Below are 23,558 nucleotides of genomic sequence, written 5' to 3'. Positions count from 1 at the left end.
ATAAACAACATGTGTAGCTCTCCGCAGCAGCCCTGGTTGCAGCGAGTATAAACTATAGACATCGTATATTCGTTCATTCGGGCTGTGTCCCATCCCACTCCAAACTCCATTCACCCTGTGGAACTTATTCTCTTTATACAATTCACACCTGAGTTATTCTAACACTGTAACAATGATTTTAGGTCTCTCTTTTAGCTGTGGATGAAATGCACATGAACTTACCCAAGATGAAGAAGGACATTTACTGGGACGATTCTGCTGCTCGACCACCGTATACAGTGGCAGCTGCTGACTACTGCATACCCTCATTTCTAGGGTCAACAGTCGAAATGGGGTAAGTGCATTTTTTAAAAGATCATCAGTATTTAGAAAGTAAGTAAGTCTGATCTTTTTTTTTGCCCTGGTCTTGAAGTTACTTTTATTATAAGTGTCAAGTTTTAAATATAACAGTAACCTTTGCAAATTTCAGATATAATTAATATGCCAAAGGAAATTATAAAGAGACTATAGTTTTTGGTTTAAATATTGTGTGTGTGTGTGTGTGTGTGTGTGTGTGCGCGCGCGCGCGCGCGCACTCACACACATGTGTACGAAAGTGTTTGTTTAGGGGTCATTTGCATTTTACCTTGCTTTTATACCACAGCAAACTTTTCCAATGGTTGTGCAACTAACCTCTTTTTTCCTTCCAACTTGAAGAATAGTTTAATTATTTAATTATGTAGTCATTTATTATTTATTTATGACTATCATAATTAAGCGTAATTTTTAACAAGTATTTATTTATTGAGCATGTACCATGTGCAGGCACTGTGTTAGACTACTTGGAGACAAGTGAATCTTAAGGAATGAGATGAATTTTATCATCCGTTTTCCCTAAGATTATAATTCAATCCAACTATGTTTAGTATACAAGTCAGTCTCCGTTCCATGGTTTTAACATAACAATCTGTCCCTGTGTACTATGAGCTTTAAATAGATGGGCTGGGGCCTGCAGTAAATCATGCACAGTTCTTGAATAATTTTATTAAATCTGATAATGTATTTGATTTTGGAGAAATGTGTGAATGTGGGAGAATTTAAGCATATTTGCTGAAGACAGATGCCACAGTTTCTAAATAACTTAAAAAGAAGAGTGTGGACAAATTTAGAAAAATATGAAGAACCCCTTTCAAAAAGAATTGTAAAAAAAGGGAAAACTTTGGCAGAATTTTTCTTTTAACTTTTGGTAGAACTATGTCTCCTTGTTCCCTGAGGCCAGCTCGAAGCAGATTTGAGTGTCCCGTAGCTAAGTGTGACCCCTCTTTTCCCTCATCCACAGTGTCCTCTTTCCCTGTCAGGATATCTAGCTTCAGACCTGTTCCTATAAGGCTTTATTCTTAGCCATGTGTCTCTTAATCATCATAAATAGTGGTTTGTGATGTTCTTCCTCCAAAGGAGCCTCTAAGGCTGAAACACTTTCAAGACCCAAAGAAAATGAATGGCAAATAATAATAATAATAATAATAATAATGAGAGAGAGAGAAAGAAGGAAGACAGATGACAAAGTAGAATTTCATTAGTGTGGCAAATAAGACAGTTTAGGAGCCAGGGGCTTTGCCTTTTTGTCCTCAAGAACACCTTAGAAAAGGTTCTTACTCTAGGCGACACTTGCTTCTGCTTCTGGATAGCCTGCTGAGCCTGGACCCTCCTGCCCAGGGCTTCTTCCAGGCCAGCTCATCCCCACCCCAGCAGATTGCTCAGTCTCCATAAATAGTGATTTCCTGTTGTTTGCACTTCTCAGCATTTTGTAATGCATTCTACAGTGGCAGTTTCATGGATGTCTGGCAACTTTTTCAATTTTTAAAATTAACAGATATTTCTCTGTGAATTTGTTTTTAGATAATTAAATATGCTTTAACCTTCCCCTCGATCCCCATCATTATTTAATGCATAGTATTTTAAGACTTGTAAAAGAAAAGAGACCAGCACCATTGATGAGGTCAGGAAATTATTGTGATAACTCTATTTAGACTGCAAGTGCTGCTTGTGCTCCATTTCTAATGTTCATTTAGTAGTTTTAGCAGGATGGTTAAAATTATTTTTTGGTCTCAAGATTTTTGTCTTGATATGCATATCCATCCTAATTATCATAACCTTACATTTCTATGTAAGTGTCTATGTTCTTTAGCAAATATTAAGTATGTATTTCTCCTACTTCTAAATATAGAAACATTGAATTAGGGATTTCTGAGACCTAGGAGAAATTATGTAAGCCAAACAATTATTGAGAAGATTAAATGAGATTGTAAACATAAAACACTCTAGATATAACTATAGAGCATTATTATTACCAACTAGTATGGCTCTTTTATTTGTGGATGTCAAACTTATGCACAGAAAAATCAAATAAAGCTAGGCTATTTTTCATATTAAATTTTCACCCTGAAAATTTGGGACAGAAAGATAAAATGCTTGAAAGAAAAATAGGAGATACAGTATTGAAGAATGGAAGCAACTTAAGTGTCCATTGATTGACAAATGGATGAAAAAAGATGTGGTACATATATACAATGGAATATGACTCAGCCATAAAGAAAAATGAAATCTTGCCACTTGCCACAACATGGATGGACCTAGAGGGTAATAAGTCAGACAGGGAAATAAGTCAGACAGAGGAAGACAAATACCATATGATTTCACTTATATGTGGAATTTTAAAAAACAAAATAAACAAACAAAACAGAAACTAATTCATAGATAGAGAGCACAAACTAACGGTTGCCAGATAGGAGTGGAGGTTGGGAGGATGGGTGAATTAGGTGAAGGAATTAAGAAGTAAAATTGCCAGTTATAGAAATAGTCACAGGGATATAAAGTACAGCATATGGAATATAGTCAAGAGTATTGTAGTAACTATGTATGGTGCCAGATGAGCACTAGACTTATTGGAGTGATCACTTTGTAAGGTATTTAAATATATAAGTGTCTAATCGCTATGTTGTACACATGAAACTAATATAATATTGTATATCAATTATAATTAAAAATTTTTTAAAGGAAGAATGCAGCCAAAAGTTACCAGTTATCAGAGATACCTCTTCTGATTAAGATGGCCTATTTACTAGCATGACAGGGACAAGCACAAGCAAAGGCTAGAGTCTATTAGGGGAGGTTTTCACAAGACATTTAACTGGACTTCACTAGAACCAAATGATCAAAGAAACCAATAATCAGAAGAGCACTTGATCTTGATTTTCTGTGTGAATGAGGACCATTGACAGGGAGCCTCACAATCCAGGAAAAGTTGCTGCAGGAACACAGGCTTTAGAAGCTAGTGTTCACAAGAATGCCCTCTTTGATCCATTAGTGTCACTACTTTCCATGACTGTAGTATTGGACAACATGTTTCTGGTTGTCTGTGACGAAAAAAAAAAATTTAACTTAAGCAAAAAGGGGCTTCTTGGATCAGATCTAGATACTAACCTGGCTTTGGGTGTGTCTGGATCCAGAGGCTCGCAGAATGTCACCAGGACTCATGAATACCCTCTCTGTCTCTCAGTTCTGCTTTTCTCTTTGTGGCTCAAGTTTCAGGCAGGCTCTCCCCTCTTGATTGTAAAATGACAAGATGGCAGCCGGCAGCTCTAGGTATAGAAGCTATCTTCTCAGCAAATCTTGTGAAAAGAGGACATCTTTGTTCCAATTCTTAAAAGTAACATACTGGATTTGCTATGATTGGCTGGACTTGACTAACATATCCATTCCTGAACCAATCACTATCAACAGTTAGACTCAATATTTTCATTAGCCGAGTTTGGTTCACGTGCCCATCTTTGGACCACTGAGTTGGTCAGCCCCAACCAACCATAGGTGATATCTCAAGAAAAATCAAGGTGTTAATACCAAGAGAAGGGTCAATAATTTGCTGAGCTGGCAAAAACAATAGGTGTCCTCTAAAATTGTAAAAGATGATTCCTAAGCATTGGATCATTCGCTCACCAAATACAAGGTCGATATCAAGTGATCTATTTGACTGAGGCTCAGGGAAGAGGGAAGATAAAAGTAAGGATATATTTAATTTCTGAGTTTAAGGTGGGTAATTCAGTATATTTAACTCAGAAATTAAATTTCCCTTATCTTTTTTATATCAACATTTTAGTTTCAGAATCACAATTCCCATGACCCAGAAATTCTAAAATCAAGGTAATGCCCTTCAATAACTCAGCAACCTGAGAAATTATTCTGCCTCATTTTCCTTTCACATTCAGCACACTATTCATCTCCACATAAAAAGGAAACTCCTTGGAGACAATTCCATTGTTCTCTACATTCAGGAACATGTTCAAAAAATTGCCCTATTTTCTCTGCATGTACCAAATATTCATTACTGAAATAAAGTAGGTTTTCCCCCCTTTTTTAAATCTCAAGAACAAATTTCAAATATTGTGTTTTCCCTCGTATTGTCACATAGGAAACACATTCATTTGTTCAGGTAAAATGTTTTTTAAGGCCTACTATGTGGTAGGTTCTATGCCAGATGCTAGAGATAGGCAAAACAACAACAAAACAAAACAAAACAAAGAAAAAAAGACACCCCTTAATCTCACAGACATAATGCGGAGACAAGTTATAATTTGATAAACAAGAAATGCTCAGAATCTTATGGGAGCAAAATGCAGATACATTTCGCCCAGCCTGGTGAATCGGAGAGGGCTTCTTAGAGATGAGAGCTCTAATATGCATCCTTAAGAATGAATTAGGAGTTAACACACAGATGGGAGAGTCATAGTGGATTCAGCAGAATTCCAGGCCAATGCGAGTAAAAGAGAGAAAGGAATAATAAGTAATATTTTTAGAGTAGCAACTTTTCAAAATTTCTACTTTATTGAAGTATTGTTGATATATAAATTGTAAAATACTTAAAGTATACATCATGATAGTTTAATATTTATATACATTGTGAAAGGATTCCCTCCATCTAGTTAATTAACACATCCATCACCTCATATATTTATCTTTTGGGTAGGAAGTCAGGGTTGAGAACATATAAGTTCTACTCTCTTAGCAAATTTCAATTGCACAATATGGTGTTATGAACTATAGTCACCATGTTTTACGTTAGACCCTCAGACCTTATTCATCTCATAGCTGAAGTTCGTATTCTTGTACCAACGTCTCCCTATCCCCACCCTCCCCCGCTTCCCCAGGTCCTGGCAACCGCTTTTCATGGTTTCTACTCTCTGTTTCTAGTAAAGTAACAATTTGATATGCAAAGCAGAAGAGCCAAGAAATGTATTTGGAGAGGGAGTTAAGGGCTGATTATAGAGAGTTTTATAGTCTGGGTAAAGGGCTTCAGCCTTTTTCCAAAGCTATTAAATGACATGAGCACATTTATTTTTTAGATAGCTTACTTAGCCTAGCAGCTGACTGAAAGATAAATTGCTGGGGATAAGACGAGAAAGCCGGGGAGACCAGTTAGCAGGCTGTTAGTGTAGTGTGTCTGTGTATGATTTAGATAGGAGAAGATAAGGGCCTGAACTGGCAGCATTACAAGGAATATAGACAGTGGAGATGGCATAAGGGACAGATTCAAGAAAAGAGGAGCTAAGGATGACTGGGTGATTGATAATGAACAAAGGATGATAGAGGGTAGAGAGTGGAAGCTGTTGATGAGCTCCCTTTTGCATGTTTTGAATTTGAGGCTCCTGTGGGTAATTCACATGGAGATAGCCAGCAGGGAATGCGTTTGACTATTATCAGTACATGATCATTAGAACCATGTGGGAGTGTCAAGTGAGTGCAAAAGGTAGAATACCACCACTTAAAGGGTGATCAGAGGAAAAGGAGTCCGTGAAAGTCAGAGTAGAAATGGTTAGTCCGGATACAGGAGAAGAACTCGGAGAGTTCTCTGTCCTAGAGGCCAAGGGTGCGAAGTTTCAACATAAAGCTTGAAAAACATCATAGGAGTTTGTATTTTAAGGTCATTAGAGACATAAATGAGAATGTTGGGCAGAAGCTAAATTGCAGTAAGTAGAGGAGTTAATAAGAGGTGAAGAGATCAAGAACTCCAGTGTAAACTATTTTAAAAAATAATCTTTTTATGGAAAAGTTCAAACACATACAAAAGTAGAGAACAAACCATAATGAACCTCCATGAACCCATCATCCACCCTCCCTTATCAAGTCGGGGCCAACGTCGTTTTGTCCACACTCCCACCCAGCCTTACTCTCCCTGACACTGGGTCATTGTGAGGCAAATATAACCATAATCCCATTTACTAAAAAATGAAACTAAAACAAAACTTTAAATTCACAATAATTCCTTTATTCATTAACAGTCTGCAGACTACTTTTTTGAGAAGTCTGGATTGGGGGGAGGAGAGAGACTGGATAGTATCCAGTGACTGTCACAGAGTTGAAGGTAATAGCGTATTTTTTTTATTTGTTCTATAATATTTTATGACGAGAGCGCCTTAAACGTGTTTAATGGGAAAGGGGAAGCTGCCCTCCCCCAATCTGCCACCATTCCTTAGAATTATTTTCACCATCTCTGCTGAATTTCACTTTATGCCCCAGTCTTGTTTCGACAGATCCATGAAGACCCCATATGGTATTTGCAGATCCATGATAGACCCCATATGGGACTGTCAACTGTATGACTTAGCATCTCTTTCATCAGAGGACACACAGGGAAATTTTTATGTCAGACATTAGTGGGAAAAAAGAAAGCTTTGCTTCTTCTGGACAACTCTTACACTATTTATCTTACAGACTGAATGTTATCATTGATGATGGTCTCCTTTTTATTTTGGCTGCTGAAAGCTGGAAACCAAATTCATAGCCCACCTTTAGTAAATCTGTGTGGTTTGGGGTCATGTATGTCTAGGTACTGTGTCTGCTGGCCTCATCTTCTTATTGCTCCTTATTCTAGCTCTCCTACAGTAACTTAATTTTATATACTATTGCATTGTATGTATTTTTATAAGTCACCTCATATTCTTTATAAGATGAAGTAAGATGTAGTAAACAAACAAAATGATAAATGTTCTTGCTCTAGAAAAGGAAGGGAAAAAGACAGGCTAAGCAAAAGGAGCCCACCAGAAGACAGGGAAGACACAGGAGCAAGGGGAGTGACAGAGCAAGGTCCCAGAGAAAACATGGAGGATGGCAGGGGCTGGGACTGGTCACAAGGAGTTGGGCTTCAGTGCCCGAGCTAGAAGGAAGGAGTTCAGGATGGATGTAGTGAGGGGTGGTGGGGGAAGATGGTGCCTCAGCTAATGAAGTGGGAACCAGTGTTCTCACCACATCCAGTCATCATTATGTCTTCATCCAAAGAACGTTTTGACAAGGGCCGTCTTTCTCTGTCCAATCCCAAACCAAAAAGATTCTGTTTTAAAAATACGTTTTATAATTTCTAACACTAAATGAGTGCTGAATCTCCGCCTCCCAATTTTTGAATTTAAAAATCAACTTTAGAATGACTACTTTTAACGAAAAAAAATGCCAGCTGACCTTGAACTCTAAACATATCCGGGTATTGTCTGAAATGAGTTGCAAATTTTATTTGAAGTTTCTTCTTCTATTTTACATTCTATTCATATATATACATATATACATATATATACGTATATATACATATACATATATACATATATGTATATACATACATATACACATATATGTATATACATACGTATATACACATATACATATGTATATATGTATATATGTGTTTATATATGTATATACACATATATATGTGTATATATATAATTGTTTTCAAATATACATTAAAGGTCTCTTTGATTAGCAGTTACGAGTACTTCAATAGTAAATTTAAGGGAATACTGAATTAGGATGTTGATTTTAGGGGCAGGAATAAGCATGTTAACTTGCTAATTTCTTCCATGAAAAAATACTAAGTATGTATTACAACATGCCTTTTCTTTACAAAAAAACATCCTTGCCAGCCAGCCCTTTACCTAGACTTGCAAAGTGAGGAGACGCTCTAGAGGCAAGAGTTTAGACCTTTTCCCCAGTCTCCACGCTGTGGTGGGCCTTTCAAACTTGTCTTTCCTGCACTGCACTATTAAAGAAACTAAGGAGGAAGTTGTCCGAGTGCCAGAAAACAAGCCAGGCATGAGACAGCCAGCCACCTTCTGAATTCTTCAACCTTTTGTTGGGGGAAGAGGGAGTAACAATTACAAAAGACTCCCTCCTAAAGGCTTTTTATATACTTTAAATATTCCACCATTTTAACAGAGTTCTGTGGCTTTTACCATTAAACATGATATTAACTAATGTTCCCTCAATAAATTTAATTTAGAAATTAATTTAAGTAAAAAGGCCAGTCGAAAATCTGAACCAAGCACCCAAAACAGAAATGTTTTTATAAACATATCTGTCTTGAGCATTTAATAAATAGTTTTGATTATTGTATAGCTAGTACTCTCCACTTAATAAACCATCCTATGAATTAGCTGAGCAACAAAAAAAAAATCTTTCCTATTTGAACTCTTTTTCCCATTATCACACCTGAGACGATTTCAGTTAAATGCGTTTAGTAAGTTTTTTTGTCATAATATGGAACACTTTGTGATCTGATATTTTAATTAAGGCATCTTTTCATTAGTGTAACCATGGAGACACTATGAACCAAGATGAAGAAAATGCCCTCAAGCAGCCAGAAGAAGAGTTGTCCATAAGATGTACAATAGGAAAATACACCCAAGCCCTAAAATGAAAATGGGTCTTCTTTGGGCAGGAGTAAACACCTAATGCTTGATAAAGCTCACTTTACCAAAACAAACGTAGAATGCTTAAATTCAAGCCAGCATTGCTGAGAATAAATTTCTTTTTAAAACAAACAACAAAAAATAAGGTCCAGGCCTAGCCCATCACAGCAAGCTTGAGGTAGAATACTTGTCTTCACATTATACCATCGTGAGTCACTCCAAAATTTTTATAGTTTTTTTAAATACTTGAGATTATCCATTAGCACAACTGTTTAAGTTTCTGAGGAATGAAAAAAATGGGAATTAAAGACCTGAAGTCTCATAACTCCTTTTAATCCTGTCTCGAAAATCAAAACGGCCAACAGTAGACTTAATAATCCCTTAAAGGCATTGGAAAAGCTCTAATAAAATATCCATCCATAGCAGCTAAAGGATTCAAAATTCTGGAGAAGAGAGGCTGTCACTGATTACGAAATGGTCACTCAAGTGTGTCATAAGGGTGCACACATGGGACTGTGCTCATTCTAACTATCCTAATCTAAAAGCATGTTGCTCAGCCTGCAAACCCTAAATGGCTGACTGCGATCCATTTAAAGAGCACTGTTTTATTAGACATTCTGCCATGATTCAAATATGTCAAACGTCCTCGATCTTAAGCTATGGGTCTATGAAGCCAATTAAGAACCCACTTAGCAAAAAGGAGAAATGTTCAAATTTTTGTAAGAGTTCCTTCTAGTTAGGAGTTGAGGAATTTACTTAAGATTTATCTGTTACTATGAAACTACAATGAGTTAACCAGAAATAATGACTTTTACTTATCTATCTTCATTGAAAAATTCCGACAATATAGAGCAATAATACGATTACTTTTTTGGCAATTATACATATATGTATTTAATGTGCACAAAGCATTTAAGATATAGGTCAGAAGTATTCTTAGTGATATTAGTTCAAATATATCAAAATATGTATTTTAGCAAGGCAAGATTTTATTAAAGTCTGGTTAAATATACTAGATGGATGTTTTATTTAGTAATCCTTTCTTAGCCAACTATAGGCAAATATTTTAGCTTTACAAGAAAATCTATAGTCTGATCTATACTATTTCATGCTTGTGTCATGAACAACCAAAAATATCTTGAATTCTGAATTACTGACCTCAACAAAAATGTATTATTGGAACATCGATTTTCACTTAATGTATCAGAAAGGAAGGAGAGATGGAACCTCCCAAGGAGATGAATATGCATTAAGTTTATAATTTTAGAACTTACTCAGGGATTCTTTCATATGCTGACATGTAGCCACCATTGGTGCTCTTACCTTCTAAACGGTATGAGAGATATAGATGGCTTAATTTCTTTTTCTAAAAAAAACTCCTATAGAACATAACAGTATTAAAAGGCGAGGGACTTTACAAACCCCTACTTTGGGCCACAATTTCTTTTTGTGTCACCTAGCGGAGACCAGGTGAGCATAACCAGGGTGGTAATGTGAGGCTAGACAAGCCTATTCTTTAACCAGATTTGCCATAATGCTTGGTCCAAACTAGCAGAGAGGCAACAAAGAACAGGAGAATAACCAGCTCTTAATGCAGCTTTCTGAGCTAAGCACACCTCGTGTGATGTCCCACTAGCTTGAAACTGTCCCCAGCCAGGGAGTAGAGAGGGCTGGGTAAATACAACCTTCTGTCCACTGGATTTTTCTCACAACGCTTGGTCCCAGACCTTCCAGATCAGCGTGAAGGTTACCTTGCCTATCTTCTAAATCCTTGACTACAGCAGTGACAGTGATTCTGCATTGCAGAAGGTTAAAAATAACAGCATTTGCCCCTAATGGGTTTGAAGAGTACATTTTGCCTTCTCCATGAATAAATGCTCCCTAACACGTGGAGCCTTTGCCCTGATAGATTTTCAGACAAATTATCAGCTCCCTCCAAGGCAGTTGCTTGACTTTGAGTACACTAGCAATTTGCAAACAATAAATTTGATGTGAGAAGTAGAATTCATATTAAATATCATTTTCCTAAATTCCTCCTTTCGATCCTGTTAAAATGACCTCTTATTATTTGAATGTAAGTTGTCGAAACACCACTTTCAAAGTGGCACAGAGAAAGAAAGGCAAGCATCATCCAGTTTTATCCTTCGGTCTTTTGAAGCTCTGTATTTACCTCATCACACACACTAGAGAAGGGGGTTACTTTGCAAAAAGCTTGTTTTGAAAAAAAAATACATGTGATCTTTGACGTCATCAGGGCTGTTTTGGCCCTTCTATATTGAACATACCTAAGGAAGTCTGAAAGCACACTGCCATCTTCAGCGGTCCTGTCTCCTGCCTCTTCTTTGTTCTGGTAACAGGAGGCAAAAAGTGCTCTTCTGCACCCCTCACCAGCCCAAGCATCTTTTCAAGAGCCCTTAATTAAATCACTGCTGCTTGTGCCCTCAGATTTGTCATTGGCGAGGAAAACTGTGGGGTTGTTGGTTTCGTAGGTGCTCTATAGATATTTTAAAATGTGGAGTCGTTGTTTTTCTAACACGAGATTAAAATAAGAACACAGACATCAATCTAGACAATGATCTGACCTGTAGAAACAATGCATGCTCTTCCTTTTTCTAGACACGACTATAACCACCTAGCCCGGCTGGTTTAGGATAACCTATTCTCTCTCCCCCATCCATTCTTTCAAAAATTGCTCCCTTTTAAAAATAGCCCTGCGCATGGCGCAACCTTTCCCATGCTCACTTTTTCTATATTTCTGAATTGATTATTTATATTGTGTACTGCAGGGTTTGGCAGTGTCTGCAAAGGGCACAAAACACAATATCGAGAGGCAAGGACAGGGCAGTCCCACCACCTGATCAGCCCTGTCTTCCTACCCTTGAATAATCCAGCTTCCTCCCATCCTTATATTTCCCCTCCATTCACCCAATACCCTAGTGTTACCTTAAATGGCTGTAATAGTCATGCCTTCTAAGGTGTTAGTTGTTAGGTGGTGGGTATAGTAGCATGCTTACAGATCATTCTTGGAGAAAAGGCATGCACTAGCATTTCCTCCAACCATGTTCAAGAAATCAGTGATGATTTGGGGGGAAAAAAAACTGAAAGTCGTTGAAAGACTCCTTTTTATATCTTCTATTCTTCAAGGCTTGTCCACATATATATTACTGCTTTTGGACTCTTGAACAACCTGTAAGGAAGGTAGAGTAAGGTAAACTTGTCAGCAGTTTACCAAGTATGATGCTAAGTCATGGAGAGGTTAAGTGGATCTCCTAAGGTCACACAGCTAGTTGGTGTCAGCCTAGGCAGCAAGCTCCCCAAATCAATCTTTTTTCTTACCACAGAGGCAGTTCTCAGACTCCTTCTTCTGGTCACTGATGGCTGCATGGCACTTTCCATGGATGTCCTCCTATCTCTAATTATCTGCCTATCTCAGCCCAAGTGAATTCCAGAATATAAGACCTTGCTTTGTCAGCTGACCTTCTCTAATATATAGCAGTATAATGAAAGTGTTGACATTCTATCATATAATGTTTCTCCTCTAATTGTTTGTGGGCATTTTTAATAGTATTATATTTGGGCCTTAGAATTGTACTAATCCTATACTAAGAACACACTTTCAACATCAAACAAGAAGTCAAAAGTCTATAAGAACCTGAAAGATACATGCAAGCCTCCCGCCTGGGAAATAATCTTTTCAAGTGCAGCGGGTCCTTGAACAATGTCATTTCATTCAATATCATCTCATTATAACCTTTATGAGATGCTGTGGGAACCTGTCTCTTGTTTATATCCATTAGCCTATAGTAAAATTGGTTTCCTTACCTGTCGTTTTCTTCAAAGACGCAGAACCTATCGATGATGTTAGATGAGGACTTAACTGTATTCTGTTCTGTATGCTCTAAGCTTTAAGTATTTCGTTCTTAAACCACAGTTCCTGCTGTCATATTGGGAGCCATGACTATTGGAGAAAGTAGATGGGCATTGTGTGTTGGCAATGAATCCTTCATGGGAAGTTTCGTTTAGAAGGAAGTTCATTAGGTTTATCCTGCGGGGGGTTCACACTGCTCTTAGCAGCATAAAGACTGGAGGGCTTCCTTCGTCACTTCAGCATGAGATTCATAAAACTGCCCCTCAGATCACAGCCCACAAAGTATTCTTCCAAAGACTCATTTCTAGCCTAACAGTGTGAAAAGCTCTGACTAATCATATTGCTTATTCAAAGCATTTCTGTTTGACAACTCTCATCAATGTTGCTTTCCATGTAGTTTTTCCAGTTTGGACACTACTATCAAATGACACAGCTCTAACTAGGCCCTCCTTCTCAAAGATGGCCCAGAGCTGCCCACTGCCTCTAGGATAAAGTCCAAATCCCTCTACATGGCACATAAGGGTCATCATAACACAGTCCAGCTATCCTGTGTATTTCACACAAACTGTGCATGTCCTATTCCTTACTTTCCTGTTACCTTATTTGCTCAAGTCACTTCTTTCACCTGGAATACTTTGTCCTCTCTCTGCTTGTTAGATTCCTGCTTTGTGTCAAAAGTCTAGCTCAAAAACTTATTTTGTCCCGAATTTAGCATTTATATACATGCTCTCTCCTTCCTTTTAAATTATATTATACAGTACTTACTGCAACAAATTTGTTCATGGTGCATGCTCAATAAATTTGGTTGGGTAAGTGGATAAGCCTCATGCATCCATACTATAGTTTCCTGAGGCAGGAAGGTGCAGTGGGGTCTCACTGGCAAACCTGCCCAGTGTCAGAACATTAACAAGAGCACTGGCCTTTTGGCAGTTTGCTCTTTGCAAACTGATCTGTTGTCCTCCAGTTCGTGATGCAGGGCCCTAATCTCGTCGCAGTTGAATGTACTTATCCACCACATTGGTGCATAATGAGAAAGTTTTTTCCTTAGGATTCCTGAAGTCTTGAAGAAATAATAATACGAACATTTTTTCCTAGAAGATTGGGTCATTCTTACAAGGCTGTGTAGTTTCAAAGGAGCTAAGAAAAAAACAAATCTTGAACAAAAAGTCAAGATCCCAAATGGAGAACAGAGGCCTGTCCCCTAGAGAGACAGGCAGCTCCACCTCAGACTCCCAGAGCACGTCGGTGATGCAATGTTGGTGAACAGCTGCGCTCACTGCACCTCTGGTGTCTTCCCTAACTACATGGAGCCCTGAAGTGTGACTGCAGATGTGACCTAATGAAATGCAACGAGCAGGGTCACCGAGGCTGTTGAAGCATGAGTCTGCGTTTCTCAAGTCGATGTAACAGAATCTGAGCCGTGCCCAGCGGAGGTTGGGCCAGAGGCTACCTGGCAGCCAAGGGCACTGCTGGGGCTTTAGAATAACAGCATGAGGCTGTAATCGGATGCCATCCTGGAACATTTAGCCAGTTAATCATTCCAATCACCCATGTTTTATTCACGGACATAAGGAACGACGTTTTCTTTTACCACTCACTTTGCCCTTTCAGGTTACACCAATATTACGTTGCCCTTACTTTTTCCTTATGTCAAATAAAATGCACCTGGCATAGTTAAAGCACCTTGTCACCATGGATGTCAGCACAAACATTGGATCAGGCTGGCCTGATCACTGTGGCTCCCAGAGCCAGCAGAGGCAGGAGCAGGTCTTACAACCCAGTAGCTCTTGCTGTTATCTCAATTATCTATTTTATTTCAGCCTCAAAGGAGAAGATTAAAAATAGTAGGATTGTTTGTTTTATGTCTTAAATGTTAAAAATTCAACAGGGCAGTCTTTGAAATAGCAAACCCATCAAACTTACTCACAAAGGAAGCCCAACCACAGTGTGGGTCCTCACCACCTCAGTGGACGTACTCTTTCCACGAGGCTCACATTTCTTCTTCACACTTTGTATCAAGGTGATTAAAAACAGAGGCTTTAGAGTCAGACTTCTGGGTTTGGCTCTCATTAGCTACATAGCCTTAATGAATCTCTCTGGGCCTCAGTGTCTCCATCTGTAAAGTGTGAATAATAATAACAATATCAAATCAAGACCACAATGAGACACTGCCTCACACCTGTTAGAATGGCTATTTTCAATAAGACAAGAAATAACAAGTTTTAGAGAGGATGTGAGAAAAAGGGAAGCCTCATACACTGCTGGTGGCAATGTAAACTGGCATAACCACGGTGGAAAACAGCATGGATGTTCCTCAAAAAAATTAAAAACAGAGCTACCATATGACCCAGCAATCTATTTTCTGGGTATCTACTCAAAAAATTTGAAAACATTTATTCGTAAGGATATATGTACCCCTGTGTCCATTGCAGCATTATACATGGTAGCCAAGACATGGAAACAACTGAAGTGTCCTTCAATGGATGACTGGATAAAGAAGATGTGGTACATATACACGATGAAATACTGATCAGCCATAAGAAAGGATGAAATACTGCCAATTGCGACAACATGGATGGATCATGCGAAGCGAAATGAGCCAGACAGAAAAGGATAAGAACCACATGGTTTCACTCATGTGTGGGACATAAAACAGAAAGCAACAAATGAACAATCAAACCAAAACAAACTCATAGACACAAACAATAAAAGGGTAAAGGGGGTCCAATTTATGGTGATGAGGGGAGATTAGACTTTGGGTGGTGAAAACACGATGCGATATACAGAGGACGTATTGTAGAATTGTGCAATTGAAACCTATATAATGTTACTAAGCAATGTCACCCCAGTGAACTTAAAAAGAAACAATACCGCTCACATGATGCTGTAATAATTAAGTGAATTAATGCATGGGAAGTCAGTAAATGTTAGCTCTTATTTGCACTGTCTTGAATTTAGCTATGATTCCTTGTTTAGGGGGTTTTTATGGGTCCTGGGAAAACATGACTTTAGTTCATCTGCAATAAGGAAGAAAGAACATATACTATATCATTTTTTAATGTCCAAGTCTCCAGATCGGTGATTCTCTGTATCATTCCAATTTTAGTATATATGCTGCCGAAGCAAGCACATAGATCAGTGATTCTCAAAGTGTGGTCTAGGTACCCTTGCAGGTCCCCAAGACGTAAGATTCCAAGACCCAAGTCCTTACGGACAAAACTCTCTTCTTCCTGTTTTATTGAGAAATAATTGACATATATTACTATATATGTTTAAGGAGTACAGCATGATGGTTTGATATACATTGTGAAAAGATTCAGCAGACATTCATCTTCTCATATAGTTATAATTATTTTTAAAAAAGAAAGAAAAGAATAAAGGGAAAACTGTTTTCTCCTTGTGATTTAGGACTCTTAAGACTTACTCTCTTAACAACTTCCCTATATATCATATAGCAGTGTTAGCTCTAACAAACCATTTTTGTTATACTAAGATGTCATTTGCCTTTTTCATTCTCATTCTTTCATGAATGTACAGTGGAATTTTCCAGACACCGCATGCTATGTGGTGATGTCATCACTTAACTGTTAATGGAATGTGTGTTTGTACATTCTTGTGTTTTTTATATTCCTCAGTTATAATTTCTAATAGAGAAAATAGCAATAGCTATAACCCACATAAACAAACCTCTTTGGGATACCCAATAATTTTTAAGGTTTAAAAGGATCTTGTGACCAAAAAATGTGAGAACCTCTGCTAGACTCTTTCAAGTCAAAGTCACCCTCTCCACCCCATTTTATAATCTTTAATGCAAAAATGCCATTCTCATCCTTAACTTTGAGACTCTGCTCCCAAAGTTAGGCCCCTGAAGCTGCTCTGCCTACATTTTGCTGCCATGTGTTTCAGGCTGTCTGGGTCCGATTTACCTGGTGAGGATTGGCTATGGGATTATGAGAAGCACGGCCGTCGCCATTCCATGATTAGGAGAGTCAAGAGGTTCCTGAGTGCCCACGAACACCCCTCCAGCCCCAGGAGCAGAAGCTACAGGAGGCAGGCCAGTGATAGCTCCACGTTCCTTCCTCAGAGCGACCTCAGCCCAACCAGGGATCTGCTGGATGTGCCCTCGAGAAGCCGCCACCGTGCCTCAGCCTCCTGGAAGCAATTCAGCTCCCCAGAGGTGAGCCCCACGCTGCACTCCAGCCTGGGAGAACTGTCCACAATCAGGGAGACCAGCCGGACAAGCACATTACAGAGCCTGAGCCCGCAGACCAGTGTGAGGGCCTCCCCCACCAAATTGCCACAAGTCCCCGAGGTACTGGTCACTGCCCCAGGGCCCACATCAGATGACCACCACCATGACTCCACCGCCTCCATCCAGAGCTTTGAGTTTACTGGGGTTCAGCCAAGCAGTCCTGGACAGCAGGAGGACCCTACAGGGTTGATCCTGTTCCCCTTGGAGAAGGGGACACCTCCTCGAAGCCCCAGTCTCCAGACTGTTTTAGCCAAAGCTGAGAGAAACATCTTCAAGTTTGCCCCCGAGGCAGAACCTGATGAGAATGCCGAGTTCCCTAAAAGGTGGAGCCTCCCTGGGTTTCTGGAGGCCAGCCACACCTCCGTGGCAAGTCTAAGCCCAGAGCCCACGAACCCTGAGCCGGCTCTTTTACTTGACACGGAAGCATCCTCAGAGACCAGTGGAATCAACTTTGTGGCTGGCTCTCAAGTCTTTCCTGATGTGCTGTATTTAATGGAAAACCTGGACACCAAGGAAACAGATATCATAGAATTTAACAATGAGCAAACAAAGGACTCGCCCAGTGGAATGCCAGAAAGTTCTAGGACCTGATATCTAGTCTAAATTCTTCCTTTCCCAAAAGTTCAGCATTAGTTCCGGAACATACCTGGGGGCTAGCCAAGTTTTTTTTTTAAAAAAAACAATCATACTGTATAAGCTATTTAAAACTTTGAAGGGCATTATGATCCTGACTTTTTGAGAACTAAGAAAATCAAGCACATTCACATCACCATCAGAAAGTGCTTTCGTGGATGTTATACAGACCATAGTGATGTATCTTAACCAAATAAGAAATCTTAAATGTGTATGTGTGTGTGTATGTATGTATGTATGTATATATATAAGTCATATATATATGTATATATATGTGTGTATATATATATATGTGTGTATATATATATATATATATGACTTATATATTTTAGATTGTTAGCTTTGGAAAGGGCCTTATAGATCATAATCCAGTCTCCCAGTTTTACCAATAGGGAGACAAAGGATTCTCTGTTTTGTTTTTTTCTTTCTTTCTTCTTTAATTATAAAGACAGGAAGATGAATCATATAATGCCTCAGAAGCTCCTTCCTAATTATGGTTCTTTGGGGCTTTCTAACCATTTCGCCCCCACTTTTTAAACTTCTTATCGGTTCCAAATTCTTACGCTTCATCAGCATGGGAAAGCTCCATCTCTCTCCAATTTGCTTTTCTGCTTTCAGGCCTTCATTTTTCTCTCTTCCCTCTTTGTTCTCCCACTCTCGTGTCCTTCCCTTCTTCCTAGTCTTGCTCCTTCTCCGGTGACTCTAATCTGTCTCTCCTTTCAAGTCATAATATTTTCTCTTACCAACTCAGTTTCTTACTTTCATACTCCTTGTCATGGTTTTTCAAATTATGAGGCACCGGCAAAACCTCCTACAGAGCAACCGAAGATGGCGACAAATGCAACAAACTTTCAGCCCCACGGTGGCATGGGTGTGGGAGTTGATGCTACCCTGCCACACCCTCAGCAGCTGTGGCCATTTCTTTCTGCATCCACTCTTAGATCTTGAATCTTGGAGAAAACTGAAGCCAAGAGGGGCATGAAACTTACATAACCAAATGCTGTGGAACCAAAGAATAACAAGGCTTGAATATTTAACTCAAATTCTTAAAGCAGAAATCCCAGTCATGTCACAACGTGGGACCAGTCACTGTGTCTGCCAGGTTGTTTGAGACGAGGTAGGATATTGGAACTGGGTGGACAAGGGGATCCAGGACTACATGATGGGAATGGGACATCGACTAACTCCCTACAAGGAGCTCTTGGGTGGCTGTTTGTTGTGGGCTCTAATTTTGTCTGGAAGGCTATGTTGTATGAGTATTGCACTCACTATTTCCATCATATGATGAAGCTTGACTACATACGGCTTAAGAAAGAAAATAACCCGAATAGCTACCATTTGTTGAGAGCTCAGTGTTCCGGGCAGCAGCGTGTAAAGTTCACAGATGACCTCACTAATCCTCTCAGGAATCATATGAGTTGATACACCACTGTCTCCATTTTTCAAGATGAAGAAAACAGAGGCTTTGGGAAACTAACGTAATTTGCTTAAAACCACATAGCCAGGAGGTGGCAAGGCTTGGATTCAAACAGGTTTATCTGACTCAAAAGCCCATACTCTTAACTAGTGTGCTCCCTCACTGTGCTATGGTGTCTGCAAGGCCCTGCCAGCAATTTGCCCAGAATTCTGGAGGATGCCCCAAGGGAGCCATGCCTAAATCTCTCCAGCTTTGGAGGCCTCTCTGTTGAAGTCTACCTGTGTCTTTTATGAATGTATGCAGGAGGGCGTTGCTCTGTCTTTGAGTCCCAACCACAGTCCTCTTCATTTTTTCTGAAAGAAGAAAGTTGGCAGGACCCTCCCTTTCCCTCCCCAACTCCTCCTGATGCACAATGTTGTAATTAGCACCTTTTTACAAGGCAAAGCAGCATCCAACCGGGTCACCCCAGCTGCATGACAGGAGTGACCTTTACTTTAACTGACATTTCTCCAAGGACGAAAAGGAAATAATATTGGAAGAAATGCTATATGCCAACGGTTCTCTATAGTTAACAGTGTTAGCACCTGGGAAGGCACTGATACTCCCAGACTATGGGATCGAGTCCTAGTATAACACTTCGAAAAGGTAGGAACCTTAACCCTCTCCCAGCCTCTTAATGCTCTTCTGGATGTTTCAACTTTTTCTTCTCTTTGGCTTTATCTATTGCTCAAATTCAAAGAAGTTCCTACTTAGCTGCTTTTGAAATACAATCAATTTTCGTTCCTAAATTCAAGGTGATAAATTATATACAAGTGGAATCATACATCTTGTGGAGAACTAAGACAGTGTTCATTTATCTCTGCTTCCACCCATCCCTTATGCACTTTTGTCCAGAGAATTATTCAATTTCCTCAATATTTCATCAATATTTGTGGTGGCCTCCCATTTCCTCCTTGCACTGAAAACTGTATAACGATTCATCCAACAACCTCATGAGGTTGAATTCAACTATAAATTTGAGCAAGCGATTGCCCAGATCAGATGAAGAAATGCCGTTGCTAGCATGAGAGTGCAACTTACATAAGGAGTGACAATAATATATTACACTAAACATCATATAAGAACTTGTGCCAGTAAATTGCTAAACCACGGAGACACCTGATCCAGCTTCAGCTTTTATGTCTTACTTCAGACCAAACAAATAAACCATATCTTCTAGAGAAATAATTTGGCATTTTGTTTTTTATAGAAGAGATTTGTTAGTGGAAAATAGTTACAGTGGGTCTGATCAGTGTACCTCCTCCCCGTGGGCCAAGCAAACTCATGGACTGCCCCGCTTTATGAATTCCCTAGCACTTCCAGGAGAATAACATCAGGGATTTGGTAAGGTCCTGGATGATATCACCAGCTGGACTTTTCTTCATAGTGATTCATGGAACATTAAGCAACTACTGAGTGTCAGGCATTCAGCTAAAGCCGAGTGGGTAGGAATTGGGCCCCTCAGAGCTCCCTCATCCATCCGTCACTCTTCTGCAGGTCTAGGGGATAACAATGCCCTCTGAAGTTCAGCAGGTTGGTTGGTTTGTATATTTGTTTGTTTCCTTTCATCTCCAGTCCTGTTCTCCCTCCCAACTATTTTGTTTACTGTAAAGCCCTTTGTTTGTATACATTCTTACAATGTGTGGATTACTGTTTTATGTGTCTTTAACTTATGTAAATGTTTTTATATTATAGTTCTCATCTGGGGTTTTTTTGTTCCTTTTTTTTCCCCCACTCACTACAATGTTTTTAAGTTGCCTTGTGTACATCTAATCCATTGCTTCTAATTCCTTCTAATACTCTAAAATGTCTTACTTATCTATTGACTCCATCCCCCCTCCACAGCAAGCACCCTCAAACGTGTCCCTTTATGGCCCCATAGGAGAGTTTCTTTGGGGTGTAGACCCATGAGCTGCACTGGGTCAGAGGGTCTGAACATATTTAGCCTGACCACATATTGCAGCTGGTGCTCCAGAATAACAGCATCGACTGGCATTCCTCCGGCAACACATCGTATCTCCACTACCCTTCTCCCTGCTCCTTGCGTGCTACCACCTAGATTTCTAATTTTTCCAGTCTAACAAGTATAAAGTGACACCTAATTATTTATTATGGACATTTATTTGCCAATTAAGCATTACTGATTACTGTAGTATGACATTTATCTGATTTACTAATGACATTAAGCATCTTTTCATATACTTTTTAATTCTGTTGGAATTACTCTTTTGAAAATTGCCTTTTCAAATTCTTTGCCCTTTTATGTAATGGGGTTTCTGTACTTTTTCCATTGATTTTCAGGCATTCCCTCTACATTTTAGAATGATAATAGGTCCTTGTTGATTTTGGACATTGGAACAGTCTTTTCCAGTCCTCTGTGTGTCTGTTAAAAGTGTCCATGGTGTCATTTGTTGAATAGAAGTCTTCAATTTTGATATAATCAAGTTCCTCAGATTTTTTTGTTTTATGTTTTTGAAGTACTGGATAAGAAATCCTTTCCCACTCCTATGTCATGATATTATCCTACCTTTTTTCCTATTATCTTTTCAACATTAGGTGAGGATCCAGTTTTATTTTTCTTTATAGAGTGAACCAGTTTTCCCATAATACTTCCCTACTAAAAAACCAGTTTATAAGTCCATGTATTTCTCGTAAATCAGATGTACTGATATGAAATAAAATGGTATCTGAGTGAACTAAAAGATAGGGTGGTATGAATGGAAAAAAGAAAACCAGACCTTAATCTCATAAAACTCAAGCTCCTCCCCAGTAAATACAAACGTACTCCAAAATGCATCCCCACTTGTTATCTTTTAACTGGCGATTCCCCGCCTCCCTTTTTGGTGCCCTGAGTGTGTAAACTGTTGCACTTTTCTACGCAAAAGCTCAATAAAAATAGGCCTCTCTTTGATCAGGCTGATACTAAACTACAAGAGTAAAGCCTGATACATAAGGATCTCTCTCTTGCTAAAGAAGAGATAGTGATGGTGTTACAGGGTTAGTTCAGGATCCTTCAACGCTCAGAAGAAAGCAGGATTGAATCCAGAGAGGTGGAGGCCACCATCAAACTATATTTAGGGCCGGGATCAGTGGAGGTGGAGGTTTTATACCAGGAGACTGGCATCACTTGTTCTTGCTGGCTGAGATCTGCCCTAGCTCTGGGATTTTCCCACAGTCGGTCTTTACTCTCCTACAACAGGCTGTGCTCAAAGATGGGTGGGTGTTGGGTGTTTACTGTCATGCTTGAGACATTTGCAGATGGTTTCAAAAGAGAACTTGTCTCTTCTTCTCTTCATTCCTCAAGAAACGGAGCCCTCTGAAATGTAGCATTTTTTGATACTAATGAAAATTCATTATTCATCTCCATGGTCATTGGACCCTACAAACTCCAAAGGGAAAAGCACTTTTCAAGATTAGAAAACACTTTCAGACAAAGAGGCAGTCATATTTTTTTTTCCCAGTAAAATTGGATTTCAATTATTTCCATCACTAAAAAATGTGAGAACACAGGCAAGTTCCCAAATGACACATTCACCTCTCTTCAAGTTCGTCCCTCCTGGCTCTGATTCAGAGGCTATGCACCCCCTGCTACTCTGCCATGGAAGAGGTCCAGATTTAGCTGCGGGAGGTCAGGTGGGATGATGTCTTTCTCATGGGTATATCGGAAGTGGGGCAACCACGCCCCTTCCACTGAGATGTAAGCTTGTTCAACCAATATCCCTGTGCTTAGGACCATGCCTGACACATCTCAAAAAAATACTAGATGAATGAACTCTTGAAAGAAAGAATGAATGAATGAACCAAATTAGATTTAGATCCAAAGTTAGGAGACCTGAAATCCCAATTAAATAAGACTACAACTTTAGCTGTGTGGTCTCAATCAAGTTACTTGAACACTCTGGGCTTTATCTTGCTCAGCTATAAAGTGAGCGGTTAGACTAAGTGATTTAAGGTCCCTCTCAACTGCTGTTCCAATCACATTTCTGGAGATTCTGCACATGAGAGAGGAAGGAAGAGATGGTTTTGATAACTATTGAGAAAATAGACCCAAACAGCAGAAAGAATCAAAAAGAGGGGTGGTATAGGAAGGGCAGAATTAACACCTATAGGGTACTTGAGTGTTTTCATATATTGCTTTACTCGATCCTTAGTAAGTACTATCACCCTTTGTATAGTAGGCAATAAAGAAGTTAAATAACTTGCTGAAGGTTTCACAACAGTTAAAATTTTAATCTAGGATTCGAACCCAGATCTATGCTCATTGCTGATTCAACTATTCCACACTGCGATCAAAAACCATCAACCAGGACAGGGTAGAGATTTCTGTCTGCAGAATACAACAGATTAGCAGTCAGTCACGATAAGCACTCAGCCAGTGCCACCGACCTCTCCTTGGAAGGCTGGCGGGGCGCCTTGGGAAGCCACCGTTTATTGAACACCTACTATGTGTCAGGTGCTAAAACAAGTGCTATGCATACATTATCATCTTTAATTCTCATAGCAAACCGTGGGTGTCTCTATGTTGATTTTGAAGATAAACAGGAAGCTGAGGTTCAGGAAGTGAGATGGTGTACTCATATCACAGAGCTGATAATTGGCAGAACTGGGATTCAAATTCAGGCCTGCGCAGAAACCATA

At 39.3% G+C, this 23,558-nt stretch overlaps 1 protein-coding gene across 3 annotated transcripts in view; it reads left to right on the top strand.

Moving 5' to 3' along the window:
- The window catches only part of BEST3 (bestrophin 3), a 39,773-nt gene extending 22,101 nt beyond the window's left edge, over positions 1 to 17,672 (top strand). For all 3 annotated transcript variants that reach the window (XM_039865986.1, XM_039865988.1, XM_039865987.1), the window contains 2 exons: positions 183 to 334; positions 16,486 to 17,672. In XM_039865986.1, the coding sequence (XP_039721920.1) occupies positions 183 to 334; positions 16,486 to 17,422 (1,089 nt within the window). In that variant the 3' untranslated portion in view covers positions 17,423 to 17,672. The remainder of the gene's footprint in view (positions 1 to 182; positions 335 to 16,485) is intronic.
- Positions 17,673 to 23,558: the final 5,886 nt, after the last annotated feature.

This window comes from Pteropus medius, unplaced genomic scaffold (assembly GCF_902729225.1).
Source record: "Pteropus medius unplaced genomic scaffold, Ma_sr-lr_union100, whole genome shotgun sequence".
Taxonomy (NCBI): Eukaryota; Metazoa; Chordata; class Mammalia; order Chiroptera; family Pteropodidae; genus Pteropus; species Pteropus medius.
This window is presented reverse-complemented; position numbering and strand designations above follow the sequence as displayed.